General features: G+C 53.1%; 1 protein-coding gene across 1 annotated transcript in view; it reads right to left on the bottom strand.

Moving 5' to 3' along the window:
* LOC116359265 (eukaryotic translation initiation factor 3 subunit H) overlaps positions 1-24,084 on the bottom strand; it is a 100,668-nt gene that overhangs the window by 64,262 nt on the left and 12,322 nt on the right. The window contains exon 2 of the mRNA XM_031811861.1: positions 19,616-19,772. Coding sequence (XP_031667721.1) covers positions 19,616-19,772 — 157 coding nt within the window. The remainder of the gene's footprint in view (positions 1-19,615; positions 19,773-24,084) is intronic.

The following is a 24,084-nucleotide window of genomic DNA, read 5'->3' on the forward strand; positions in this document are numbered from 1 at the left end:
ACAGAGTCAATGTGGAGGCTATATACAGGGGGTACCGGTACCGAGTCAATGTGGAGGCTATATACAGGGGGTACCGGTACATAGTCAATGTGGAGGCTATATACAGGGGGTACCGGTACATAGTCAATGTGGAGGCTATATACAGGGGGTACCGGTACATAGTCAATGTGGAGGCTATATACAGGGGGTACCGGTACAGAGTCAATGTGGAGGCTATATACAGGGGGTAGTGGTACAGAGTCAATGTGGAGGCTATATACAGGGTATTACGGTACAGAGTCAATGTGGAGGCTATATACAGGGGGTACCGGTACAGAGTCAATGTGGAGGCTATATACAGGGGTATCGGTACAGAGTCAATGTGGAGGCTATATACAGGGTGTTACGGTACAGAGTCAATGTGGAGGCTATATACAGGGTGTTACGGTACAGAGTCAATGTGGAGGCTATATACAGGGGGTACCGGTACAGAGTCAATGTGGAGGTTATATACAGGGGGTACTGGTGCAGAGTCAATGTGGAGGCTATATACAGGGGGTACCGGTACAGAGTCAATGTGGAGGCTATATACAGGGGGTACCGGTACAGAGTCAATGTGGAGGCTATATACAGGGGTTACCGGTACAGAGTCAATGTGGAGCCTATATACAGGGGGTACCGGTACAGAGTCAATGTGCGGGGGTACAGGGGGTACCGGTACCGAGTCAATGTGCGGGGGTACAGGGGTAGCGGTACCGAGTCAATGTGCGGGGGTACAGGGGACTATGTATAGATAATAAACAACGAGGAGCAGCAGTGTAAAAACAAAGACATATTCACCATCATCATCATCACTACAGACCATGACAACAGGAAGTCTGATTCTCAAACCACCTCTTTCTAACTAGGAACCTGCTGCTGAGACCAGGGGGCTGAGACCAGGGGGCTGAGACCAGGGGGCTGAGACCAGGGGGCTGAGACCAGGGGATGAGACCGGGGGCTGAGACCAGGGGGCTGAGACCAGGGGGCTGAGACCAGGGGGCTGAGACCAGGGGGCTGAGACCAGGGGGCTGAGACCAGGGGATGAGACCGGGGGCTAAGACCAGGGGCTGAGACCAGGGGCTGAGACCAGGGGATGAGACCAGGGGATGAGACCAGGGGATGAGACCAGGGGATGAAACCAGGGGATGAAACCAGGGGATGAAACCAGGGGATGAAACCGGGGGATGAGACCGGGGGCTAAGACCAGGGGCTAAGACCAGGGGCTGAGACCAGGGGATGAGACCAGGGGATGAGACCAGGGGATGAGACCAGGGGACGAGACCAGGGGATGAGACCAGGGGACGAGACCAGGGGATGAGACCAGGGGACGAGACCAGGGGACGAGACCAGGGGATGAGACCAGGGGATGAGACCAGGGGACGAGACCAGGGGACGAGACCAGGGGACGAGACCAGGGGGCTGAGACCAGGGGGCTGAGACCAGGGGATGAGACCGGGGGCTAAGACCAGGGGATGAGACCAGGGGCTAAGACCAGGGGCTGAGACCAGGGGATGAAACCAGGGGATGAAACCAGGGGATGAAACCAGGGGATGAAACCAGGGGATGAAACCAGGGGATGAAACCGGGGGATGAGACCGGGGGCTAAGACCAGGGGCTGAGACCAGGGGCTGAGACCAGGGGATGAGACCAGGGGATGAGACCAGGGGATGAGACCAGGGGATGAGACCAGGGGATGAGACCAGGGGATGAGACCAGGGGACGAGACCAGGGGACGAGACCAGGGGATGAGACCAGGGGATGAGACCAGGGGATGAGACCAGGGGATGAGACCAGGGGACGAGACCAGGGGATGAGACCAGGGGACAAGACCAGGGGATGAGACCAGGGGATGAGACCAGGGGATGAGACCAGGGGATGAGACCAGGGCGTCATCCCGCTGCTTTCGGTATTATTCATACTAAATGTTGTCAGTCCCTCTATGGTCACACACCAAATGACAGGCACTCGCTTTGAGTCAGACCCCTGTGGGTTTTCCTATAGGTCCTGGTCAACAGTAGTGTTGAGTCAGACCCCTGTGGGTTTTCCTATAGGTCCTGGTCAACAGTAGTGGAGTCAGACCCCTGTGGGTTTTCCTATAGGTCCTGGTCAACAGTCGCTTTGAGTCAGACCCCTGTGGGTTTTCCTATAGGTCCTGGTCAACAGTCGCTTTGAGTCAGACCCCTGTGGGTTTTCCTATAGGTCCTGGTCAACAGTCGCTTTGAGTCAGACCCCTGTGGGTTTTCCTATAGGTCCTGGTCAACAGTAGTTGAGTCAGACCCCTGTGGGTTTTCCTATAGGTCCTGGTCAACAGTAGTGTTGAGTCAGACCCCTGTGGGTTTACCTATAGGTCCTGGTCAACAGTCGCTTTGAGTCAGACACTTGTGGGTTTTCCTATAGGTCCTGGTCAACAGTCGCTTTGAGTCAGACCCCTGTGGGTTTTCCTATAGGTCCTGGTCAACAGTGTGTGCGTTTCCATATCTGTGTGTGTGTGTGTGTGTTTCCGTATCTGTGTGTGTGTGTGTGTGTGTGTGTGTCCGTATCGGTGTGTGTGTGTGTCCGTATCTGTGTGTTTCAGTATCCGTATCAGTGTGTGTGTGTGTGTGTGTGTGTGTGTGTCTCAGCACCCCTGCAGCAGACAGGGTGGCAGCTCTCCACAGAGCCTTGCTTAACTAAGATTAATTACAGCCAATCAGAGGAAGCAGGTGGAACAGAGGAGAACAGGTGAGAGGAGCCACTGAGTCCATTAGAAACGGAGTAGGGGAAAATTAACCCTCGCCTCACCAACAACTCCCTGTTCATTCTGAGTCCATTAGAAACAGAGTGGGGGGGGAAATTAACCCTCGCCTCACCAACAACTCCCTGTTCATTCTGAGTCCATTAGAAACAGAGTGGGAGGGAAATTAACCCTCGCCTCACCAACAACTCCCTGTTCATTCTGAGTCCATTAGAAACAGAGTGGGGGGGAAATTAACCCTCGCCTCACCAACAACTCCCTGTTCCTTTACTTCCAGCAGGACACACATTTATCACTGTGCTTCAGACATGTGGATGCTGCAGAACAGCAGCTCCCCCTGGCTCTCTAGCTCTCTCCCCCCCACGTCTCTAGCTCTCTCTCTCCCCCCCACGTCTCTAGCTCTCTCTCCCCCCCCACGTCTCTAGCTCTCTCTCTCCCCCCCACGTCTCTAGCTCTCTCTCTCCCCCCACGTCTCTAGCTCTCTCTCTCCCCCCACGTCTCTAGCTCTCTCTCTCCCCCCACGTCTCTAGCTCTCTCTCTCCCCCCCACGTCTCTAGCTCTCTCTCTCCCCCCACGTCTCTAGCTCTCTCTCTCCCCCCACGTCTCTAGCTCTCTCTCCCCCCACGTCTCTAGCTCTCCACGTCTCTAGCTCTCTCCCCACGTCTCTAGCTCTCTCTCCCCCCCCACGTCTCTAGCTCTCTCCCCCCCCCCACGTCTCTAGCTCTCTCTCCCCCCACGTCTCTAGCTCTCTCTCCCCCCACGTCTCTAGCTCTCTCTCCCCCCACGTCTCTAGCTCTCTCTCCCCCCACGTCTCTAGCTCTCTCTCCCCCCACGTCTCTAGCTCTCTCTCTCCCCCCACGTCTCTAGCTCTCTCTCTCCCCCCACGTCTCTAGCTCTCTCTCCCCCCACGTCTCTAGCTCTCTCTCCCCCCACGTCTCTAGCTCTCTCTCCCCCACGTCTCTAGCTCTCTCTCCCCCCACGTCTCTAGCTCTCTCTCCCCACGTCTCTAGCTCTCTCTCCCCCCACGTCTCTAGCTCTCTCTCTCCCCCCACGTCTCTAGCTCTCTCTCTCCCCCCACGTCTCTAGCTCTCTCTCCCCCCACGTCTCTAGCTCTCTCTCCCCCCACGTCTCTAGCTCTCTCTCCCCCCACGTCTCTAGCTCTCTCTCCCCCCACGTCTCTAGCTCTCTCTCCCCCCACGTCTCTAGCTCTCTCTCTCCCCCACGTCTCTAGCTCTCTCTCCCCCCACGTCTCTAGCTCTCCACGTCTATAGCTCTCCCTAGCTCTCTCTCTCCCCGTCCCTAGCTCTCTCTCTCCCAGTCTCTAGCTCTCTCTCCCTGTCCCTAGTTCTCTCTCCCCCCGTCCCTAGTTCTCTCTCCCCCCGTCCCTAGCTCTCTCTCCCCCCGTCCCTAGCTCTCTCTCCCCCCGTCCCTAGCTCTCTCTCCCCCCGTCCCTAGCTCTCTCTCCCCCCGTCCCTAGCTCTCTCCCCCCGTCCCTAGCTCTCTCCCCCCGTCCCTAGCTCTCTCTCTCCCCGTCCCTAGCTCTCTCTCTCCGTCTCTAGCTCTCTCTCTCCCAGTCTCTAGCTCTCTCTCTCCCCGTCCCTAGCTCTCTCTCCCCGTCCCTAGCTCTCTCTCCCCGTCCCTAGCTCTCTCTCTCCCCGTCTCTAGCTCTCTCTCTCCCCGTCTCTAGCTCTCTCTCTCCCCGTCCCTAGCTCTCTCTCCCCGTCCCTAGCCCTCTCTCTCCCAGTCTCTAGCTCTCTCTCCCTGTCCCTAGCTCCCTGTCTCTAGCTCGCTCTCCCTGTCTCTAGTTCTCTCTCCCTGTCTCTAGCTCTCTCCCTGTCCCTAGCTCTCTCTCTCCCAGTCTCTAGCTCTCTCTCCCCCCACGTCTCTAGCTCTCCACGTCTCTAGCTCTCCACGTCTCTAGCTCTCTCTCCCCACGTCTCTAGCTCTCTCTCCCCACGTCTCTAGCTCTCTCTCCCCCCACGTCTCTAGCTCTCTCTCTCCCCCCACGTCTCTAGCTCTCTCTCCCCCCACGTCTCTAGCTCTCTCTCTCCCCCACGTCTCTAGCTCTCTCTCCCCCCCACGTCTCTAGCTCTCTCTCCCCCCACGTCTCTAGCTCTCTCTCCCCCCACGTCTCTAGCTCTCCCTCGCTCTCTCTCTCCCCGTCCCTAGCTCTCTCTCCCAGTCTCTAGCTCTCTCCCCCCGTCCCTAGCTCTCTCCCCCCGTCCCTAGCTCTCTCTCCCCCCGTCCCTAGCTCTCTCCCCCCGTCCCTAGCTCTCTCTCCCCCCGTCCCTAGCTCTCTCCCCCCGTCCCTAGCTCTCTCTCCCCCCGTCCCTAGCTCTCTCTCCCCCCATCCCTAGCTCTCTCCCCCCATCCCTAGCTCTCTCTCTCCCCGCCTCTAGCTCTCTCTCTCCCCGTCTCTAGCTCTCTCTCTCCCCGTCTCTAGCTCTCTCTCCCCGTCCCTAGCTCTCTCCCCGTCCCTAGCTCTCTCTCCCCGTCCCTAGCTCTCCCCCCGTCCCTAGCTCTCTCCCAGTCTCTAGCTCTCTCTCCCTGTCCCTAGCTCTCTCTCTCCCTGTCTCTAGTTCTCTCTCCCTGTCTCTAGCTCTCTCCCTGTCCCTAGCTCTCTCTCCGTCCCTAGCTCTCTCTCCCAGTCTCTAGCTCTCTCTCCCAGTCTCTAGCTCTCTCTCCCAGTCCCTAGCTCTCTCTCCCCGTCTCTAGCTCTCTCCCTGTCCCTAGCTCTCTCTCTCCCAGTCTCTAGCTCTCTCCCTGTCCCTAGCTCTCTCCCTGTCCCTAGCTCTCTCCCTGTCCCTAGCCCGCTCTCTCCCAGTCTCTAGCTCTCTCTCCCTGTCTCTAGCTCTCTCTCTCTCCCTGTCTCTAGCTCTCTCTCCCTGTCTCTAGCTCTCTCTCCCTGTCTCTAGCTCTCTCTCCCTGTCTCTAGCTCTCTCTCCCTGTCTCTAGTTCTCTCCCTGTCTCTAGCTCTCTCTCTCCCAGTCTCTAGCTCTCTCTCCCCGTCTCTAGCTCTCTCTCTCCCCGTCTCTAGCTCTCTCTCTCTCTCCCCGTCTCTAGCTCTCTCTCTCTCTCCCCGTCTCTAGCTCTCTCTCTCCCCGTCTCTAGCTCTCTGACCGACGGTGTCCTTGTGATGGTGTTAGTCCTTTCTCTTTCTGTCTATTGAAGAACAGAATTCCTTTATTTATTCTGAGAGTTTGACTGTGATATTAGATTGCTTCTTGTGTAAATATTTCTGTCTGGATTTTAATGATTTGTTTGTAGTGGGTTGGTCATATTACACAAGCTGCACCGGCAAGCAGACACCCTGGGGCCCGGCAGACACCCTGGGGCCCGGCAGACACCCTGGGGCCCGGCAGACACCCTAGGGCCCGGCAGACACCCTAGGGCCCGGCAAGCAGACACCCTGGGGCCCGGCAGACACCCTAGGGCCCGGCAAGCAGACACCCTGGGGCCCGGCGCAGACACCCTGGGGCCCGGCAGACACCCTGGGGCCCGGCGCAGACACCCTGGGGCCCGGCGCAGACACCCTGGGGCCCGGCGCAGACACCCTGGGGCCCGGCGCAGACACCCTGGGGCCCGGCGCAGACACCCTGGGGCCCCGGCGCAGACACCCTGGGGCCCCGGCGCAGACACCCTGGGGCCCCGGCGCAGACACCCTGCGGCCCGGCAGACACCCTAGGGCCCGGCAGACACCCTAGGGCCCGGCAAGCAGACACCCTGGGGCCCGGCAAGCAGACACCCTGGGGCCCGGCGCAGACACCCTGGGGCCCGGCAGACACCCTGGGGCCCGGCGCAGACACCCTGGGGCCCGGCGCAGACACCCTGGGGCCCGGCGCAGACACCTTGGGGCCCGGCAGACACCCTGGGGCCCGGCGCAGACACCCTGGGGCCCGGCAGACACCCTGGGGCCCGGCGCAGACACCCTGGGGCCCCGGCGCAGACACCCTGGGGCCCGGCGCAGACACCCTGGGGCCCCGGCGCAGACACCCTGGGGCCCCGGCGCAGACACCCTGGGGCACGGCGCAGACACCCTGGGGGCCCGGCGCAGACACCCTGGGGCCCGGCGCAGACACCCTGGGGCCCGGCGCAGACACCCTGGGGCCCGGCGCAGACACCCTAGGGCCCGGCGCAGACACCCTGGGGCCCGGCGCAGACACCCTGGGGCCCCGCCGCAGACACCCTGGGGCCCCGGCGCAGACACCCTGGGGCCCCGGCGCAGACACCCTAGGGCCCAGGAGACACCCTAGGGACCAGCAGACACCCTAGGGCCCAGCAGACACCCTAGGGACCAGCAGACACCCTAGGGACCAGCAGACACCCTGGGGACCAGCAGACACCCTAGGGACCAGCAGACACCCTAGGGACCAGCAGACACCCTAGGGCCCAGGAGACACCCTAGGGCCCGGCCGACACCCTAGGGCCCAGGAGACACCCTAGGGACCAGCAGACACTCTGGGGACCAGCAGACACCCTAGGGACCAGCAGACACCCGAATAATGGATTACATTTCAAACAGGAAACGGCAAGCCAGCGGACCTGTGTGTTCAAATATGTTTTGTTTTTGCTTGAGCCTGGAGAGGCAGGTTCCCAGTTCAGAAACTATTCTATTTAGTCCATGACAATCAAGCACAGCTAAAATATTTGAAATAATTTCAAATAGTATTTGAACCCAGGTCTGGTAACCAGTCCTCAGAAGTGGGTCGGGTTGGCCGGCTTGGGACCGTTCAGGACACTCATGCCATGCCACTTCATGACACTGGTGCCATGCGGCTGGGCCGGTGGGCCAATACAAAACAGCAGTTTCTTCCTCAAGTTGACTTCTTTTGAAGGACACTGACAAATTATTTGAATTAGCGAAGCTCAGAGAGAGAAAACAAGACTGAATCAATGATCTAATGGATGTGTAACTCTGGAAGGAAGGAAGGTACATTACGAAAGGAAAATTAAGTTAATGCATATTGGATACTGAATGTTGGGAGAGAGAGAAAAAGGAGAGAGAAAGGAGAGAGAGAAAGGAGAGAGAGAGAGAAAGGAGAGAGAGAGAGAGAAAAGAGAGAGAGAAAGGAGAGAGAGAGAGAGAGAGAGAGAGAAAGGAGAGAGAGAGAGAGAAAGGAGAGAGAGAGAGAGAGAAAGGAGAGAGAGAGAGAGAGGAGAGAGAGAGAGAGGAGAGAGAGAGAGAGGAGAGAGAGAGAGTGAGAGAAAGGAGAGAGAGAGAGGAGAGAGAGAGAGGAGAGAGAGAGAGAGAGAGAGAGAGAGTGAGGAGAGAGAGAGAGGAGAGAGAGAGAGAGAGAGAGAGAGAGTGAGAGAGAGAAAGGAGAGAGAGAGAGAGAGAGAGAAATGAGAGAGAGAGAAAGAGAGAGAGAAAGGAGAGATAATGGGTAGAACAGTTGAAGAGATCATGTCTGAGAAAACTAATCCCTTGACTTAAAATAAACACCCTGAAAAGAGAGAGAGGTGTGTGCTTGTTTCTCTGTGCATCCGGGGGCGTGTGTGTGAGGGTGTGTGTGTGTGTGAGGGTATGTGTGTGTGTGAGGGTGTGTGTGTGTGTGTGTGTGTGTCTCCAGTCTCCACAATTATCGCTGCAGAGAGAGATGGAGAGAGGTGGAGAGAGAGAGAGGTGGAGGGAGAGAGAGAGAGAGATGGAGGGAGAGAGAGAGAGAGATGGAGGGAGAGAGAGAGAGAGATGGAGGGAGGGAGAGAGAGATGGAGGGAGAGAGAGAGAGAGATGGAGGGAGAGAGAGAGGGAGGGAGAGAGAGAGAGATGGAGGGAGAGAGAGAGGGATGGAGGGAGAGAGAGAGGGATGGAGAGAGGGATGGAGGGAGAGAGATGGAGGGAGAGAGAGAGAGATGAAGGGAGAGAGAGAGAGATGGAGGGAGAGAGAGAGAGATGAAGGGAGAGAGAGAGAGAGATGGAGGGAGGGAGAGAGAGAGGGATGGAGAGAGAGAGGGATGGAGAGAGAGAGGGATGGAGAGAGAGATGGAGGGAGAGAGAGAGAGAGATGGAGGGAGAGAGAGAGAGAGAGATGGAGGGAGAGAGAGAGAGAGAGAGATGGAGGGAGAGAGAGAGAGAGAGATGGAGGGAGAGAGAGAGAGAGAGATGGAGGGAGAGAGAGAGAGAGAGATGGAGGGAGAGAGCGAGAGAGAGATGGAGGGAGAGAGCGAGAGAGAGATGGAGGGAGAGAGAGAGCGAGAGATGGAGGGAGAGAGAGAGCGAGAGATGGAGGGAGAGAGAGAGCGAGAGATGGAGGGAGAGAGAGAGCGAGAGATGGAGGGAGAGAGAGCGAGAGATGGAGGGAGAGAGCGAGAGATGGAGGGAGAGGAGAGATGGAGGGAGAGAGAGAGCGAGAGATGGAGGGAGAGAGCGAGAGATGGAGGGAGAGAGAGAGAGATGGAGGGAGAGAGAGAGAGATGGAGGGAGAGAGAGAGAGATGGAGGGAGAGAGAGAGAGATGGAGGGAGAGAGAGAGAGATGGAGAGAGAGAGAGAGAGAGAAAGGAGAAAGGAGGGAGAGAGATGGAGGGAGAAAGGAGGGAGAGAGATGGGAGAGATGGAGGGAGAAAGGAGAGAGAGAGATGGAGGGAGAAAGGAGAGAGAGAGATGGAGGGAGGGAGAGAGCGAGAGATGGAGGGAGGAGAGAGAGAGAGATGGAGGGAGAGAGAGAGGGATGGAGGGAGAAAGAGAGGGATGGAGAGAGAGAGGATGGAGAGAGGGATGAGAGAGGGATGGAGGGAGAGAGAGAGAGATGGAGGGAGAGAGAGAGAGATGGAGGGAGAGAGAGAGAGATGGAGGGAGAGAGAGAGAGATGGAGGGAGAGAGAGAGAGATGGAGGGAGAGAGAGAGAGATGGAGGGAGAGAGAGAGAGATGGAGGGAGAGAGAGAGATGGAGGGAGAGAGAGAGATGGAGGGAGAGATGGAGGGAGAGAGAGAGATGGAGGGAGAGAGAGAGAGATGGAGGGAGAGAGAGAGAGATGGAGGGAGAGAGAGAGAGATGGAGGGAGAGAGAGAGAGATGGAGGGAGAGAGAGAGATGGAGGGAGAGAGAGAGAGATGGAGGGAGAGAGAGAGAGATGGAGGGAGAGAGAGAGAGATGGAGGGAGAGAGAGAGAGAGAAGGAGAAAGGAGGGAGAGAGATGGAGGGAGAAAGGAGGGAGAGAGATGGGAGAGATGGAGGGAGAAAGGAGAGAGAGAGATGGAGGGAGAGAGATGGAGGGAGAAAGGAGAGAGAGAGATGGAGAGAGAAAGGAGGGAGAGATGGAGCGAGAGGGCAAACCTATGAACCAGCAGTCAGCAGTGATCTAATCAAGCCGGTTACATTCAGTTATTATTCATGTTTCCGCCAGACTCATCTGTCCTGGATTATAGCTGACAACTACACTGAACCCTCACACTATACTGTAGAGGCTAGATAGAACCCTCACACTATACTGTAGAGGCTAGACAGAACCCTCACACTATACTGTAGAGGCTAGACTGAACCCTCACACTATACTGTAGAGGCTAGATAGAACCCTCACACTATACTGTAGAGGCTAGACAGAACCCTCACACTATACTGTAGAGGCTAGATAGAACCCTCACACTATACTGTAGAGGCTAGACAGAACCCTCACACTATACTGTAGAGGCTAGACAGAACCCTCACACTATACTGTAGAGGCTAGATAGAACCCTCACACTATACTATAGCGGTGTAGAGGCTAGATAGAACCCTCACGTTATGATGTAGATTCTAGATAGAACCCTCACGTTATGCTGTAGATTCTAGATTGAAACGTCACGTTATGCTGTAGAGGCTAGATAGAACCCTCACGTTATGCTGTAGATTCTAGATAGAACCCTCACGTTATGCTGTAGAGGCTAGATAGAACCCTCACGTTATGCTGTAGATTCTAGATAGAACCCTCACGTTATGCTGTAGATTCTAGATAGAACCCTCACGTTATGCTGTAGAGGCTAGATAGAACCCTCACGTTATGCTGTAGATTCTAGATAGAACCCTCACGTTATACTGTAGTGGTGTAGAGTTTAGATAGAGACAGCCCATTGGAGTCAGGGACAGAGAGGAGACAGCCCGTTGGAGTCAGGGACAGAGAGGGGACAGAGAGGAGACAGCCCATTGGAGTCAGGGACAGAGCAGTGTTTCTCCTCGTATTAAAAACAACTTGATCCAGAACACTGAACAGTATACGGAGCCCCTCCGTGTTAAGGGCCACAGAGGAGACGGGGCCCCTCCATAAGAGCAGGGTTCCTCCGCTAAGTATTCCTCTCCATAATTACAGCTCCCCCAAATAAATACTGCCCTTGTTTTGGGGTGGCTTCACTGCAGTGCCATAAACTAGATTTGGGCCTTTAAAGGTCATTCATTTGGCCAATTAAAACAAATGCCAAAAGGGTATTTCACTGTTCCCTCCATCTCCCCATTCTCCTCTCTCTCCCAGTCTCTTTCTCCCACACTTTCCATATCCCCCTCTCTTAGTCCCCCCCCCCCCCGTCGCTCTCTTTACTCAAATCTGGTTAAAATATTTCCGTTCCTTAATTAAACCTCTGTAGAGATTACAGAGAGGGTAGGTTGGGTGGAACGCTGTGGAACTGGGTTCCCTGGCTGGGTTCCAACTGCAGGAGACGTCCTTTAGAATGCCATGTGGGGGCTCTGACTTGGAGTCCGAGCCCCCATCTCCCTCCCCGTAACCCCATCTCCCTCCCCGTAACACCATCCTCTCTCCCCGTAACCCCATCCTCTCTCCCCGTAACCCCATCCTCTCTCCCCGTAACCCCATCCTCTCTCCCCGTAACCCCATCCTCTCTCCCCGTAACCCCATCCTCTCTCCCCGTAACCCCATCCTCTCTCCCCGTAACCCCATCCTCTCTCCCCGTAACCCCATCCTCTCTCCCCGTAACCCCATCCTCTCTCCCCGTAACCCCATCCTCTCTCCCCGTAACCCCATCCTCTCTCCCCGTAACCCCATCCTCTCTCCCCGTAACCCCATCCTCTCTCCCCGTAACCCCATCCTCTCTCCCCGTAACCACATCCTCTCTCCCCGTAACCACATCCTCTCTCCCCGTAACCACATCCTCTCTCCCCGTAACCCCATCCTCTCTCCCCGTAACCCCATCCTCTCTCCCCATAACCCATTTCCTTCCCCATAACCCATCTCCCTCCCCCTAACCCAGTCTCTCTCTGCCCCATAACCCAGTCTCTCTCTCTGCCCCATCTCCCTCCCCATAACCCATCTCCCTCCCCCTCACCCAGTCTCTCGCTCTGCCCCATAACCCAATCTGTCTCTCTCTCTCTGCCCCATCTCCCTCCCCATAACCTGGTCTCTCTCTCTGTCCCATCTCCCTCCCCATAACCCAGTCTCTCTCTCTCTGCCCCATCTCCCTCCCCATAACCCAGTCTCTCTCTCTGCCCCATCTCCCTCCCCATAACCCAGTCTCTCTCTCTCTCTCTGCCCCATCTCCCTCCCCATAAACCAGTCTCTCTCTCTCTCTCTCTCTCTCTCTCTGCCCCATCTCCCTCCCCATAACCCAGTCTCTCTCTCTCTGTCCCATCTCCCTCCCCATAACCTAGTCTCTTTCTCCCTAGTGCCGCTATATCCTCCAATCGGGATTTCTGGAAAAACAAGGAATCTGGGGAAAAGCCAAAAGCCCAAATGAGCGTGTTTACTTGTAACAATAAAATACATCATGGAATTCCGTTGTCCTTCAAGAGCTGCTGAATGTCCTCTACTTTACATTTGGGGAAAGTTGGCAGGAATGTTCAACCCTGATTCTCCTTGCTGGTCGTCTCTGAGGACCGGTATCCATCTACCCATCTGAGCCCAGTCTTATTCCAGTCACTCCTCACTGCTGGTGGTCTCTGAGGACCGGTCTCCATCTACCCATCTGAGCCCAGTCTTATTCCAGTCACTCCTCACTGCTGGTGGTCTCTGAGGACCCGTCTCCATCTACCCATCTGAGCCCAGTCTTATTCCGGTCACTCCTCGCGTCTGAAACGTTTAAACAATACCACATCTGGAGATTATACAGAGGGTGTGTATACCCTGTCTGAGTACACAGAGTGTCCCAAATGGCACCCTATTCTCCATGTAGTGCACTACTTTAGACCAGGGCCCTATTCCCCATGTAGTGCACTACTTTAGACCAGGGCCCTATTCCCTATATAGTGCACTACTTTAGACCAGGGCCCTATTCCCTATATATAGTGCACTACTTTAGACCAGGGCCCTATTCCCTATATAGTGCACTACTTTAGACCAGGGCCCTATTCCCTATATAGTGCACTACTTTAGACCAGGGCCCTATTCCCTATATAGTGCACTACTTTAGACCAGGGCCCTATTCCCTATATAGAGCACTACTTTAGACCAGGACCCTATTCCCTATATAGTGCACTACTTTCGACAACAGCCCTATTCCATATATAGTGCACTACTATAGACCAGGACCCTATTTCCCATGTAGTGCACTACTTTAGACCAGGGCCCTATTCCCTATGTAGTACACTACTTTAGACCAGGGACCATAGAGAAACTCATAGGGTAGTGCACTACAGGCAGTGTGTGTGTTTACTGTGTGACACTAACTAGGCAGAGAGACGTGTCCCTGCTAAACCAACAAGAGGGAATCCACGTCAAAAACAGATTCGATATTAGCTACACAATTCGTAAAAACACACACACACACACACACACACAGTCCACTTTAAATAGAACTCGTGTCAGTCGCCTTCAGTACTGGGTGATACGGACAAAATATGATATCACAGAATAAACTAGACAAATTGACGGTATTTTTTGTTTTTAAGATTATAAAAAAGTCTAAATTTGCTTTATAAGTAATGAATGACCTCAGGATGTATGTGTTGCCACTAAGTGATGTCAATTAGTCTTTCTCCATTCTGATTGGCTTATACAGTCCAATTCAACTTTCACCCCCCCCAAAAAAAATATATATTTTTGTTTCATTTTTCATCCATTTCTGCATTTCCTGCTCTCTTTTGAGATAATTTCCACACTGCCACGTAGGGCTGCGCGATATGGGCAAACTAATCAAAACCTTATTTTGAACCAAATGTTACAATAATGATTTAACTTGTGATTTGGATCAAAACACGTTGGGTATACTGTTGAAGTCATGGAAATATAAATGATTATTCTAATTCTATAGTCAGAATATAAATAACAGTGGGCACTTTGAATACAGTGTTGTTTGACATGACAACGAATGAAAATGCCAGGGGAGGAGTTATTGTGACAGGGTAGGAACCAAAGTGTTGATAAGTGTTTCCTAGGGGACCCTATAATCTTTGGCTACATTCAATGTTCTCTCTTAGCTACTTCATGTATAGTCAGAATATAAATAACAGTGGGCACTTTGAATACAGTGTTGTTTGACATGACAACGAATGAAAATGCCAGGGGAGGAGTTATTGTGACAGGGTAGGAACCAAAGTGTTGATAAGTGTTTCCTAGGGGACCCTATAATCTTTGGCTACATTCAATGTTCTCTCTTAGCTACTTCATGTATAGTCAGAATATAAATAACAGTGGGCACTTTGAATACAGTGTTGTTTGACATGACAACGAATGAAAATGCCAGGGGAGGAGTTATTGTGACAGGGTAGGAACCAAAGTGTTGATAAGTGTTTCCTAGGGGACCCTATAATCTTTGGCTACATTCAATGTTCTCTCTTAGCTACTTCATGTCGCTAACATGTTCGTGCTTCTTGTATTCCTCTTTGATTTAGAAGATACTGTTGAACAAACAACATGCTGATTTAGGTCTACACCATCACTGGTATTATCAGGCTGTATTAGCTAGCTACGTTTGCTCTAACTCAATACATTTATTAGCTAGCTATGTTTGCTCTGACTCGGTACATTTATTAGCTAGCTACGTTTGCTCTGACTCGGTACATTTATTAGCTAGCTACGTTTGCTCTGACTCGGTACATTTATTAGCTAGCTACGTTTGCTCTGACTCGGTACATTTATTAGCTAGCTACGTTTGCTCTGACTCTGTACATTTATTAGCTAGCTACGTTTGCTCTAACTCAATACATTTATTAGCTAGCTACGTTTGCTCTGACTCTGTACATTTATTAGCTAGCTACGTTTGCTCTAACTCAATACATTTATTAGCTAGCTACGTTTGCTCTGACTCAGTACATTTATTAGCTAGCTACGTTTGCTCTGACTCTGTACATTTATTAGCTAGCTACATTTGCTCTGACTCAGTACATTTATTAGCTAGCTACCTAGCGATTAGCATTAGCGGCTAACAAGATTTAGGTCCCAAATTGCTAAGAAAAAAGACAAACTAGATGTTTGCAGGTGTAAGAAACAAACTGATAGTGTCATTATAGAAACCTAGTGGATTTATATTGGTCACCTGTACGCTCTCGTTGGCTGGCCCTCGCTTCATACTCGTCGCCAAACCCACTGGCTCCATGTCATCTACAAGACCCTGCTAGGTAAAGTCCCCCCTTATCTCAGCTCGCTGGTCACCATAGCATCTCCCACCTGTAGCACACGCTCCAGCAGGTATATCTCTCTAGTCACCCCCAAAACCAATTCTTTCTTTGGCCGCCTCTCCTTCCAGTTCTCTGCTGCCAATGACTGGAACGAACTACAAAAATCTCTGAAACTGGAAACACTTATCTCCCTCACTAGCTTTAAGCACCAACTGTCAGAGCAGCTCACAGATTACAGATGTACAGATTACACAGATTACAGATTACCTGTACATAGCCCACCTATAATTTAGCCCAAACAACTACCTCTTTCCCAACTGTATTTAATTTTAATTAATTAATTAATTTTGCTCCTTTGCACCCCATCATTTTTTTATTTCTACTTTGCACATTCTTCCATTGCAAAACTACCATTCCAGTATTTTACTTGCTATATTGTATTTACTTTGCCATCATGGCCTTTTTTGCCTTTACCTCCCTTCTCACCTCATTTGCTCACATTGTATATAGACTTGTTTATACTGCATTATTGACTGTATGTTTGTTTTTACTCCATGTGTAACTCTGTGTCGTTTTATCTGTCGAACTGCTTTGCTTTATCTTGGCCAGGTCGCAATTGTAAATGAGAACTTGTTCTCAACTTGCCTACCTGGTTAAATAAAGGTAAATAAATAAATAAATAAATAAATATTAAGAAGCAAAGTGAAAACAGCATCATTATCATCAACATTGTTACATGCGCTGCATTGACCCGACTGAACTTAAGTGTCTCATGGTCGAAGGAACAACAAATTATTGATTTGGGTTGGTCCGGCTCGGGTTCATGATGTGCGCAACGTTGTAGCCTGTAGACCAACTCGTGGAGAGAGAGACAGAGAGAGAGAGAGAGAGAGAGAGAGAGAGAGAGAGAAGTACGCCTCAATCTCTCACAGAACCAGATGATATTTCAATGATCTCTCTCCTCCCTCGCTCTGATAGATACGAGCCTGCACCTCTCATCTCTCTAGAGTTGAACTTCATTTACTTCCTGATAGAATCATAGCCATGGGGAAGGAAGGGCCCTTCATCATTTACTTCCTGATAGAATCACAGCCATGGAAGGGTCCTTCAGCATTTACTTCCTGATAGAACCATGGGAAGGAAGGGTCCATCATTTACTTCCTGATAGAATCATAGTCATGGAAGGGACCTTCATCATTTACTTCCTGATAGAATCATAGCCATGGGAAGGAAGGGTCCTTCATCATTTACTTCCTGATAGAATCATAGCCATGAGAAGTAAGGTGGAGATGAACTGAAATACATTTGGCCAAAGTCACAGAAATCACTGCCGTCTGTTCAGAAATAAATGTAATGATTCAGAATACTACACTAGGAGTAGGTCTATAATTTAGCCACGGAGGATCGATAGCTTATTTATTTTTTAATAGCCTAGCTGTGGATTGTTATAGTCCAATCACAAGGCATCGCCTACAGTCTGTAACGCTTAACAAATCTGTCAGTGAACAGCATTGCAGCAACAACAACAAAAAACAGGCCTTGTCCAGTTACACAGGACAGCACAGTTACACAGCACAGTTACACAGCAGTTACACAGCAGTTACACAGGACAGCACAGGACAGCACAGTTACACAGGACAGTTACACAGGACAGTTACACAGGACAGTTACACAGGACAGCACAGTTACACAGGACAGTTACACAGGACAGCTACACAGGACAGCACAGCTACGCACGACAGCACAGCTACGCACGACAGCACAGCTACGCACGACAGCACAGCTACGCACGACAGCACAGTTACGCAGGACAGCACAGTTACGCAGGACAGCACAGTTACGCAGGACAGCACAGTTACACAGGACAGCACAGTTACACAGGACAGCACAGTTACACAGGACAGCACAGTTACACAGGACAGCACAGTTACACAGGACAGCACAGTTACACAGGACAGCACAGTTAGGAGAGCTGCTGAGACAAAGACTGTGTGTAGTCTACAAAAAAAATATGTTATTAAACTTCCAAATAGACCTATTGACTCGAACAGTGTTGTTTACCAAACGAAAACAAGAGACACGGGCTTTAGGCACGAGCCCATTGGCCGTCGCCTGTGAGGGAGCTGCACATCATTGGGCGAGTCGGTGAAACTAGAAAGCTTATTGTACCATGTGTCTCTCTTCCACACACCTCGACCTCGACTGTTGATGGATTCAAGACCAGGTCGTTTTTTAATGATCTCACATTGTCCATTTGTCAGTGTCAAAACAGCCAATCATTTGAGTATACATTTTAAAATCAGTTAAGTCTCCAGTCATGTATAATTACATAGAATTGCATTAAATGAGTTTATAATTTATTTATTTTTAAAGTCAAATTTTTTCCCAGAGCCAAGGCTACAAACAAACAAATCTTCAAGCGCCTCTACTGCCCCATACCACTTTAGCCTGTTTCTCTGCTGTCTGGTAATTTAAATTGGTTTTGTACACTACAGGGCACCACTATATGTTGGGGTCATGGGTCACTGTCGTGCAGAGACTGGGCTTCTTAGAACACATGACTGACCAATCAGCTGTGAGGAGCTGAGAGCTCTTATCACCCCAACAGTTGATATTCAGCGGCTACAGATTTCATCTGGTTTTAAACTTTTATATGATAGACCTAGACTACAGAACAGCATTATTACAATATTCATTTAGTACTTAACCAAACAAAAGGTTTAAATAATGTACAGGTGTTGACAAGCAGCTCCATACCGTAGGCCTGAGTAAACCTTTCTTTGCTAATAATGACATCCCAGTGTCTGATATGAAAATGACTGAAAAGCAGGTGGAATTGATGTTGCTGGTCTGGTGGAGGCGTGGCCTACTGAGACGGGTCTGGTGGAGGCGTGGCCTACTGAGACGGGTCTGGTGGAGGCGTGGCCTACTGAGACGGGTCTGGTGGAGGCGTGGCCTACTGAGACGGGTCTGGTGGAGGCGTGGCCTACTGAGACGGGTCTGGTGGAGGCGTGGCCTACTGAGACGGGTCTGGTGGAGGCGTGGCCTACTGAGACGGGTCTGGTGGAGGCGTGGCCTACTGAGACGGGTCTGGTGGAGGCGTGGCCTACTGAGACGGGTCTGGTGGAGGCGTGGCCTACTGAGACGGGTCTGGTGGAGGCGTGGCCTACTGAGACGGGTCTGGTGGAGGCGTGGCCTACTGAGACGGGTCTGGTGGAGGCGTGGCCTACTGAGACGGGTCTGGTGGAGGCGTGGCCTACTGAGACGGGTCTGGTGGAGGCGTGGCCTACTGAGACGGGTCTGGTGGAGGCGTGGCCTACTGAGACGGGTCTGGTGAAGGCGTGGCCTACTGAGACGGGTCTGGTGGAGGCGTGGCCTACTGAGACGGGTCTGGTGGAGGCGTGGCCTACTGAGACGGGTCTGGTGGAGGCGTGGCCTACTGAGACGTAGTCGACAGTGAGGGTTTATGGCAGGGGGAACGGACCTAAAAAAAAGGGGAACCGGGCCACGGAAATCCCAGGATCTCCTGCAGGGGAACCCATAGGGGGACTTATTAACTGAGGGGAGAGGCAGAGGACAAATCCTACCATCTGGGTGACAGCTATACACTCACTAGTAGTCACTACCATATAGCCATTCCTCCCTAGACAGCTACAGACAGCCCTACCAGATCTCAGAGTCACTGTTCTCCATTCACTACTACAGACCTACTAGATATCTCAGTTACTGTTCTCCATTCACTACTACAGACCTACTAGATATCTCAGTCACTGTTCTCCATTCACTACTACAGACAGACCTACTAGATATCTCAGTCACTGTTCTCCATTCACTACTACAGACCTACTAGATATCTCAGTCACTGTTCTCCATTCACTACTACAGACAGACCTACTAGATATCTCAGTTACTGTTCTTCATTCACTACTACAGACCTACTAGATATCTCAGTTACTGTTCTCCATTCACTACTACAAACAGACCTCTGATTTGCTCACTAACATACACCCAGACCTCTGATACTAACGAGCTTTTAGCAACCTCTCATGCTCGGGTTATTACCCAGAATTCAGGACCGTAGCTTGTTAGTGAGAGAAATGAGGGACATGATTGGAGAGACCTTTCCCTTCCTCTGGACAGACTGTCAGTCAGTTGGACTGTGTGCCAACAAGCTGCCCGGAGAAACAGGGTTTGATAAGGAAAGCAGCAGGGGCTCCGGTCAGAGGAATGATCTCTGATGAGGTACTGACTGACACACGGGAGACATAATGAGAAACACTGAACATTCAGAGCACACACACACACACACTGAAGGACACACACACACACAAAGAACAGCAGTAGGTTTTCCAATTCGAAGCACAAACCCAGTGTTCTCACGTACCTTCGTCGAAGTCGGCGTCGTCCTCGGTGTGTTGAGGGAAGGGGAAACAGTTGGTGATCTCTAACCTGTCCTCCACTACCAGGCCCAGTAGTACACCCTGAACCACCTCACTGCCCTGACCCTCCTCCTGGTAATGTTTGATCATCTTCAGGACCACCTGTAGAGGGAGAGATAGAGAGAGAGGGGGGGGGGAGATGGGGAGAGATGGAGAGAGAGGGGGGGGGGAGATGGGGAGAGATGGAGAGAGAGAGGGGGGGGGAGATGGGGAGAGATGGAGAGAGAGAGGGGGGGGAGATGGGGAGAGATGGAGAGAGAGAGGGGGGGGAGATGGGGAGAGATGGAGAGAGAGAGGGGGGGGAGATGGGGAGAGATGGAGAGAGAGAGGGGGGGGGAGATGGGGAGAGATGGAGAGAGAGAGGGGGGAGATGGGGAGAGATGGAGAGAGAGAGGGGGGGAGATGGGGAGAGATGGAGAGAGAGAGGGGGGGAGATGGGGAGAGATGGAGAGAGAGAGGGGGGGAGATGGGGAGAGATGGAGAGAGAGAGGGGGGGGAGATGGGGAGAGATGGAGAGAGAGAGGGGGGGGAGATGGGGAGAGATGGAGAGAGAGAGGGGGGGAGATGGGGAGAGATGGAGAGAGAGAGGGGGGGAGATGGGGAGATGGGAGAGATGGAGAGGAGAGAGAGAGGGGGGGAGATGGGGAGAGATGGAGAGAGAGAGGGGGGGGAGATGGGGAGAGATGGAGAGAGAGAGGGGGGGAGATGGGGAGAGATGGAGAGAGAGAGGGGGGGGGAGATGGGGAGAGATGGAGAGAGAGAGGGGGGGGGAGATGGGGAGAGATGGAGAGAGAGAGGGGGGGGAGATGGGGAGAGATGGAGAGAGAGAGGGGGGGAGATGGGAGAGATGGAGAGAGAGAGGGGGGGAGGGATGGGGAGAGATGGAGAGAGAGAGGGGGGGGGGAGATGGGGGAGAGAGGAGAGAGAGAGGGGGGGGAGATTGGGGCAGACGATGGAGAGAGAGAGGGGGGGGAGATGGGGAGAGATGGAGAGGAGAGAGGGGGGGGGAGTGGGGAAGATGGGAGAAGAGAGAGAGGAGAGGGAGAGAGGGGGGGAGAGGGGGAGATGGGAGAGATGGAGAGAGAGAGGGGGGGAGATGGGGAGAGATGGAGAGAGAGAGGGGGGAGATGGGGAGAGAGATGGAGAGAGAGGAGGGGGGGGAGATGGGAGAGATGGAAGAGAGAGAGGGGGGGGAGATGGGGAGAGATGGAGAGAGAGAGGGGGGGAGATGGGGAGAGATGGAGAGGAGAGAGGGGGGGAGATGGAGAGAGAGGGAGGAGAGAGAGGGGAGAGGAGAGAGATGGAGAGAGAGAGGGGGGGGGAGATGGAGAGAGAGAGGGGGGGAGATGGAGGAGAGAGGGGGGGGGGAGATGGAGAGAGAGGGGGGGGGAGATGGAGAGAGAGAGGGGGGGAGATGGAGAGAGAGAGGGGGGGAGATGGAGAGAGAGAGGGGGGAGATGGAGAGAGAGAGGGGGGGGAGATGGAGAGAGAGAGGGGGGGGAGATGGAGAGAGAGAGGGGGGGGAGATGGAGAGAGAGAGGGGGGGGAGATGGAGAGAGAGGGGGGGGAGATGGAGAGAGAGAGGGGGGGGAGATGGAGAGAGAGGGGGGGGGAGATGGAGAGAGAGAGGGGGGGGAGATGGAGAGAGAGAGGGGGGGGAGATGGAGAGAGAGAGGGGGGGGAGATGGAGAGAGAGAGGGGGGGAGATGGAGAGAGAGGGGGGGGAGATGGAGAGAGAGAGGGGGGGGGAGATGGAGAGAGAGAGGGGGGGGGAGATGGAGAGAGAGAGGGGGGGGGAGATGGAGAGAGAGGGGGGGGGGGGAGATGGAGAGAGATGAGAGAGAGGGGAGATGGAGAGAGATGAGAGAGAGGGGGGGGGGGGATGGAGAGAGATGGAGAGAGAGGGGGGGGGGGGGAGGGGGAGAGATGGAGAGAGAGAGGGGGGGGGAGAGAGAGGGGGGGTAGAGAGAGGGGGGAGAGAGAGGGTGAGAGAGAATTTCAGAAAAAGGGCAAGACAAAGTATTTGGTCAGAAACTGGACCAAGCCAGACACTATAGAGGATTATTGGTCTCCACTAGACTCAGGGAATAATCCTGACTGTGTGGACACCCACCTGTAGCACGCGCTCCAGCAGGTATATCTCTCTGGTCACCATAACAACACCCACCCGTAGCACACGCTCCAGCAGGTATATCTCTCTGGTCACCATAACAACACCCACCCATAGCACGCGCTCCAGCAGGTATATCTCACTGGTCACCATAGCAACACCCACCTGTAGCACGCGCTCCAGCAGGTATCTCTCACTGGTCACCATAGCAGCACCCACCCGTAGCACGCGCTCCAGCAGGTATATCTCACTGGTCACCATAGCAGCACCCACCCGTAGCACGCGCTCCAGCAGGTATCTCTCACTGGTCACCATAGCAGCACCCACCCGTAGCACGCGCTCCAGCAGGTATATCTCACTGGTCACCATAGCAGCACCCACCCGTAGCACGCGCTCCAGCAGGTATATCTCACTGGTCACCATAGCAACACCCACCCGTAGCACGCGCTCCAGCAGGTATACAGTATCTCACTAGTCACCCCCAAAGCCAATTCCTACTTTGGCCGCCTCTCCATCCAGTTCTTTGCTGCCAATGACTGGAACGAACTGCAAAAATCTCTGAAGCTGGAGAGTCATATCTCCCTCACTAGCTTTTAAGCACCAGCTGTCACAGATCACTGCACCCGTACATAGCCCACCCGTACATAGCCCACCCGTACATAGCCCATCTAACTACCTCATCCCCATAGTGTTATTTGTATTGTGTTGCTCCTTTGCACCCCAGTATCTCCACTTGCACATTCATCACTCCAGTGTTTAATTTGCTAAATTATAATTACTTCACCTCTACGGCCTATTTATTGCCTCACCTCCTTAATCTCACCTCATTTCCACTCACTGTATATAGATTTAATGTCTACTGTATGTTTGTTTATTCCATGTGTAACTCTGTGTTGATGTTTGTTGTGTGTCAAACTGCTTTGCTTTATTCTGGGCCAGGTCGCAGTCGTAAATGAGAACTTGTTCTCGACTGGCCTTGCTTGGTTATATAAAAGTATATAAACATCAATATAAAAATAGATACCATGGAGGGATGACGGGTCAGAGGCCTTTAGCGCTCTGTTGTTCTAGAGAGAACACGCCGGAGACGAGGAATAGACACCATGGAGGGATGACGGGTCAGAGGCCTTTAGCGCTCTGTTGTTCTAGAGAGAACACACCGGAGACGAGGAATAGACACCATGGAGGGATGACGGGTCAGAGGCCTTTAGCGCTCTGTTGTTCTAGAGAGAACACACCGGAGACGAGGAATAGACACCATGGAGGGATGACGGGTCAGAGGCCTTTAGCGCTCTGTTGTTCTAGAGAGAACACACCGGAGACGAGGAATAGACACCATGGAGGGATGACGGGTCAGAGGCCTTTAGCGCTCTGTTGTTCTAGAGAGAACACACCGGAGACGAGGAATAGACACCATGGAGGGATGACGGGTCAGAGGCCTTTAGCGCTCTGTTGTTCTAGAGAGAACACACCGGAGACGAGGAATAGACACCATGGAGGGATGACGGGTCAGAGGCCTTAGCGCTCTGTTGTTCTAGAGAGAACACGCCGGAGACGAGGAATAGACACCATGGAGGGATGACGGGTCAGAGGCCTTTAGCGCTCTGTTGTTCTAGAGAGAACACACCGGAGACGAGGAATAGACACCATGGAGGGATGACGGGTCAGAGGCCTTTAGCGCTCTGTTGTTCTAGAGAGAACACACCGGAGACGAGGAATAGACACCATGGAGGGATGACGGGTCAGAGGCCTTAGCGCTCTGTTGTTCTAGAGAGAACACGCCGGAGACGAGGAATAGACACCATGGAGGGATGACGGGTCAGAGGCCTTTAGCGCTCTGTTGTTCTAGAGAGAACACACCGGAGACGAGGAATAGACACCATGGAGGGATGACGGGTCAGAGGCCTTTAGCGCTCTGTTGTTCTAGAGAGAACACACCGGAGACGAGGAATAGACACCATGGAGGGATGACGGGTCAGAGGCCTTTAGCGCTCTGTTGTTCTAGAGAGAACACACCGGAGACGAGGAATAGACACCATGGAGGGATGACGGGTCAGAGGCCTTTAGCGCTCTGTTGTTCTAGAGAGAACACACCGGAGACGAGGAATAGACACCATGGAGGGATGACGGGTCAGAGGCCTTTAGCGCTCTGTTGTTCTAGAGAGAACACGCCGGAGACGAGGAATAGACACCATGGAGGGATGACGGGTCAGAGGCCTTTAGCGCTCTGTTGTTCTAGAGAGAACACGCCGGAGACGAGGAATAGACACCATGGAGGGATGACGGGTCAGAGGCCTTTAGCGC

Source organism: Oncorhynchus kisutch, unplaced genomic scaffold (assembly GCF_002021735.2).
Source record: "Oncorhynchus kisutch isolate 150728-3 unplaced genomic scaffold, Okis_V2 Okis02a-Okis13b_hom, whole genome shotgun sequence".
Lineage (NCBI taxonomy): Eukaryota > Metazoa > Chordata > Actinopteri > Salmoniformes > Salmonidae > Oncorhynchus > Oncorhynchus kisutch.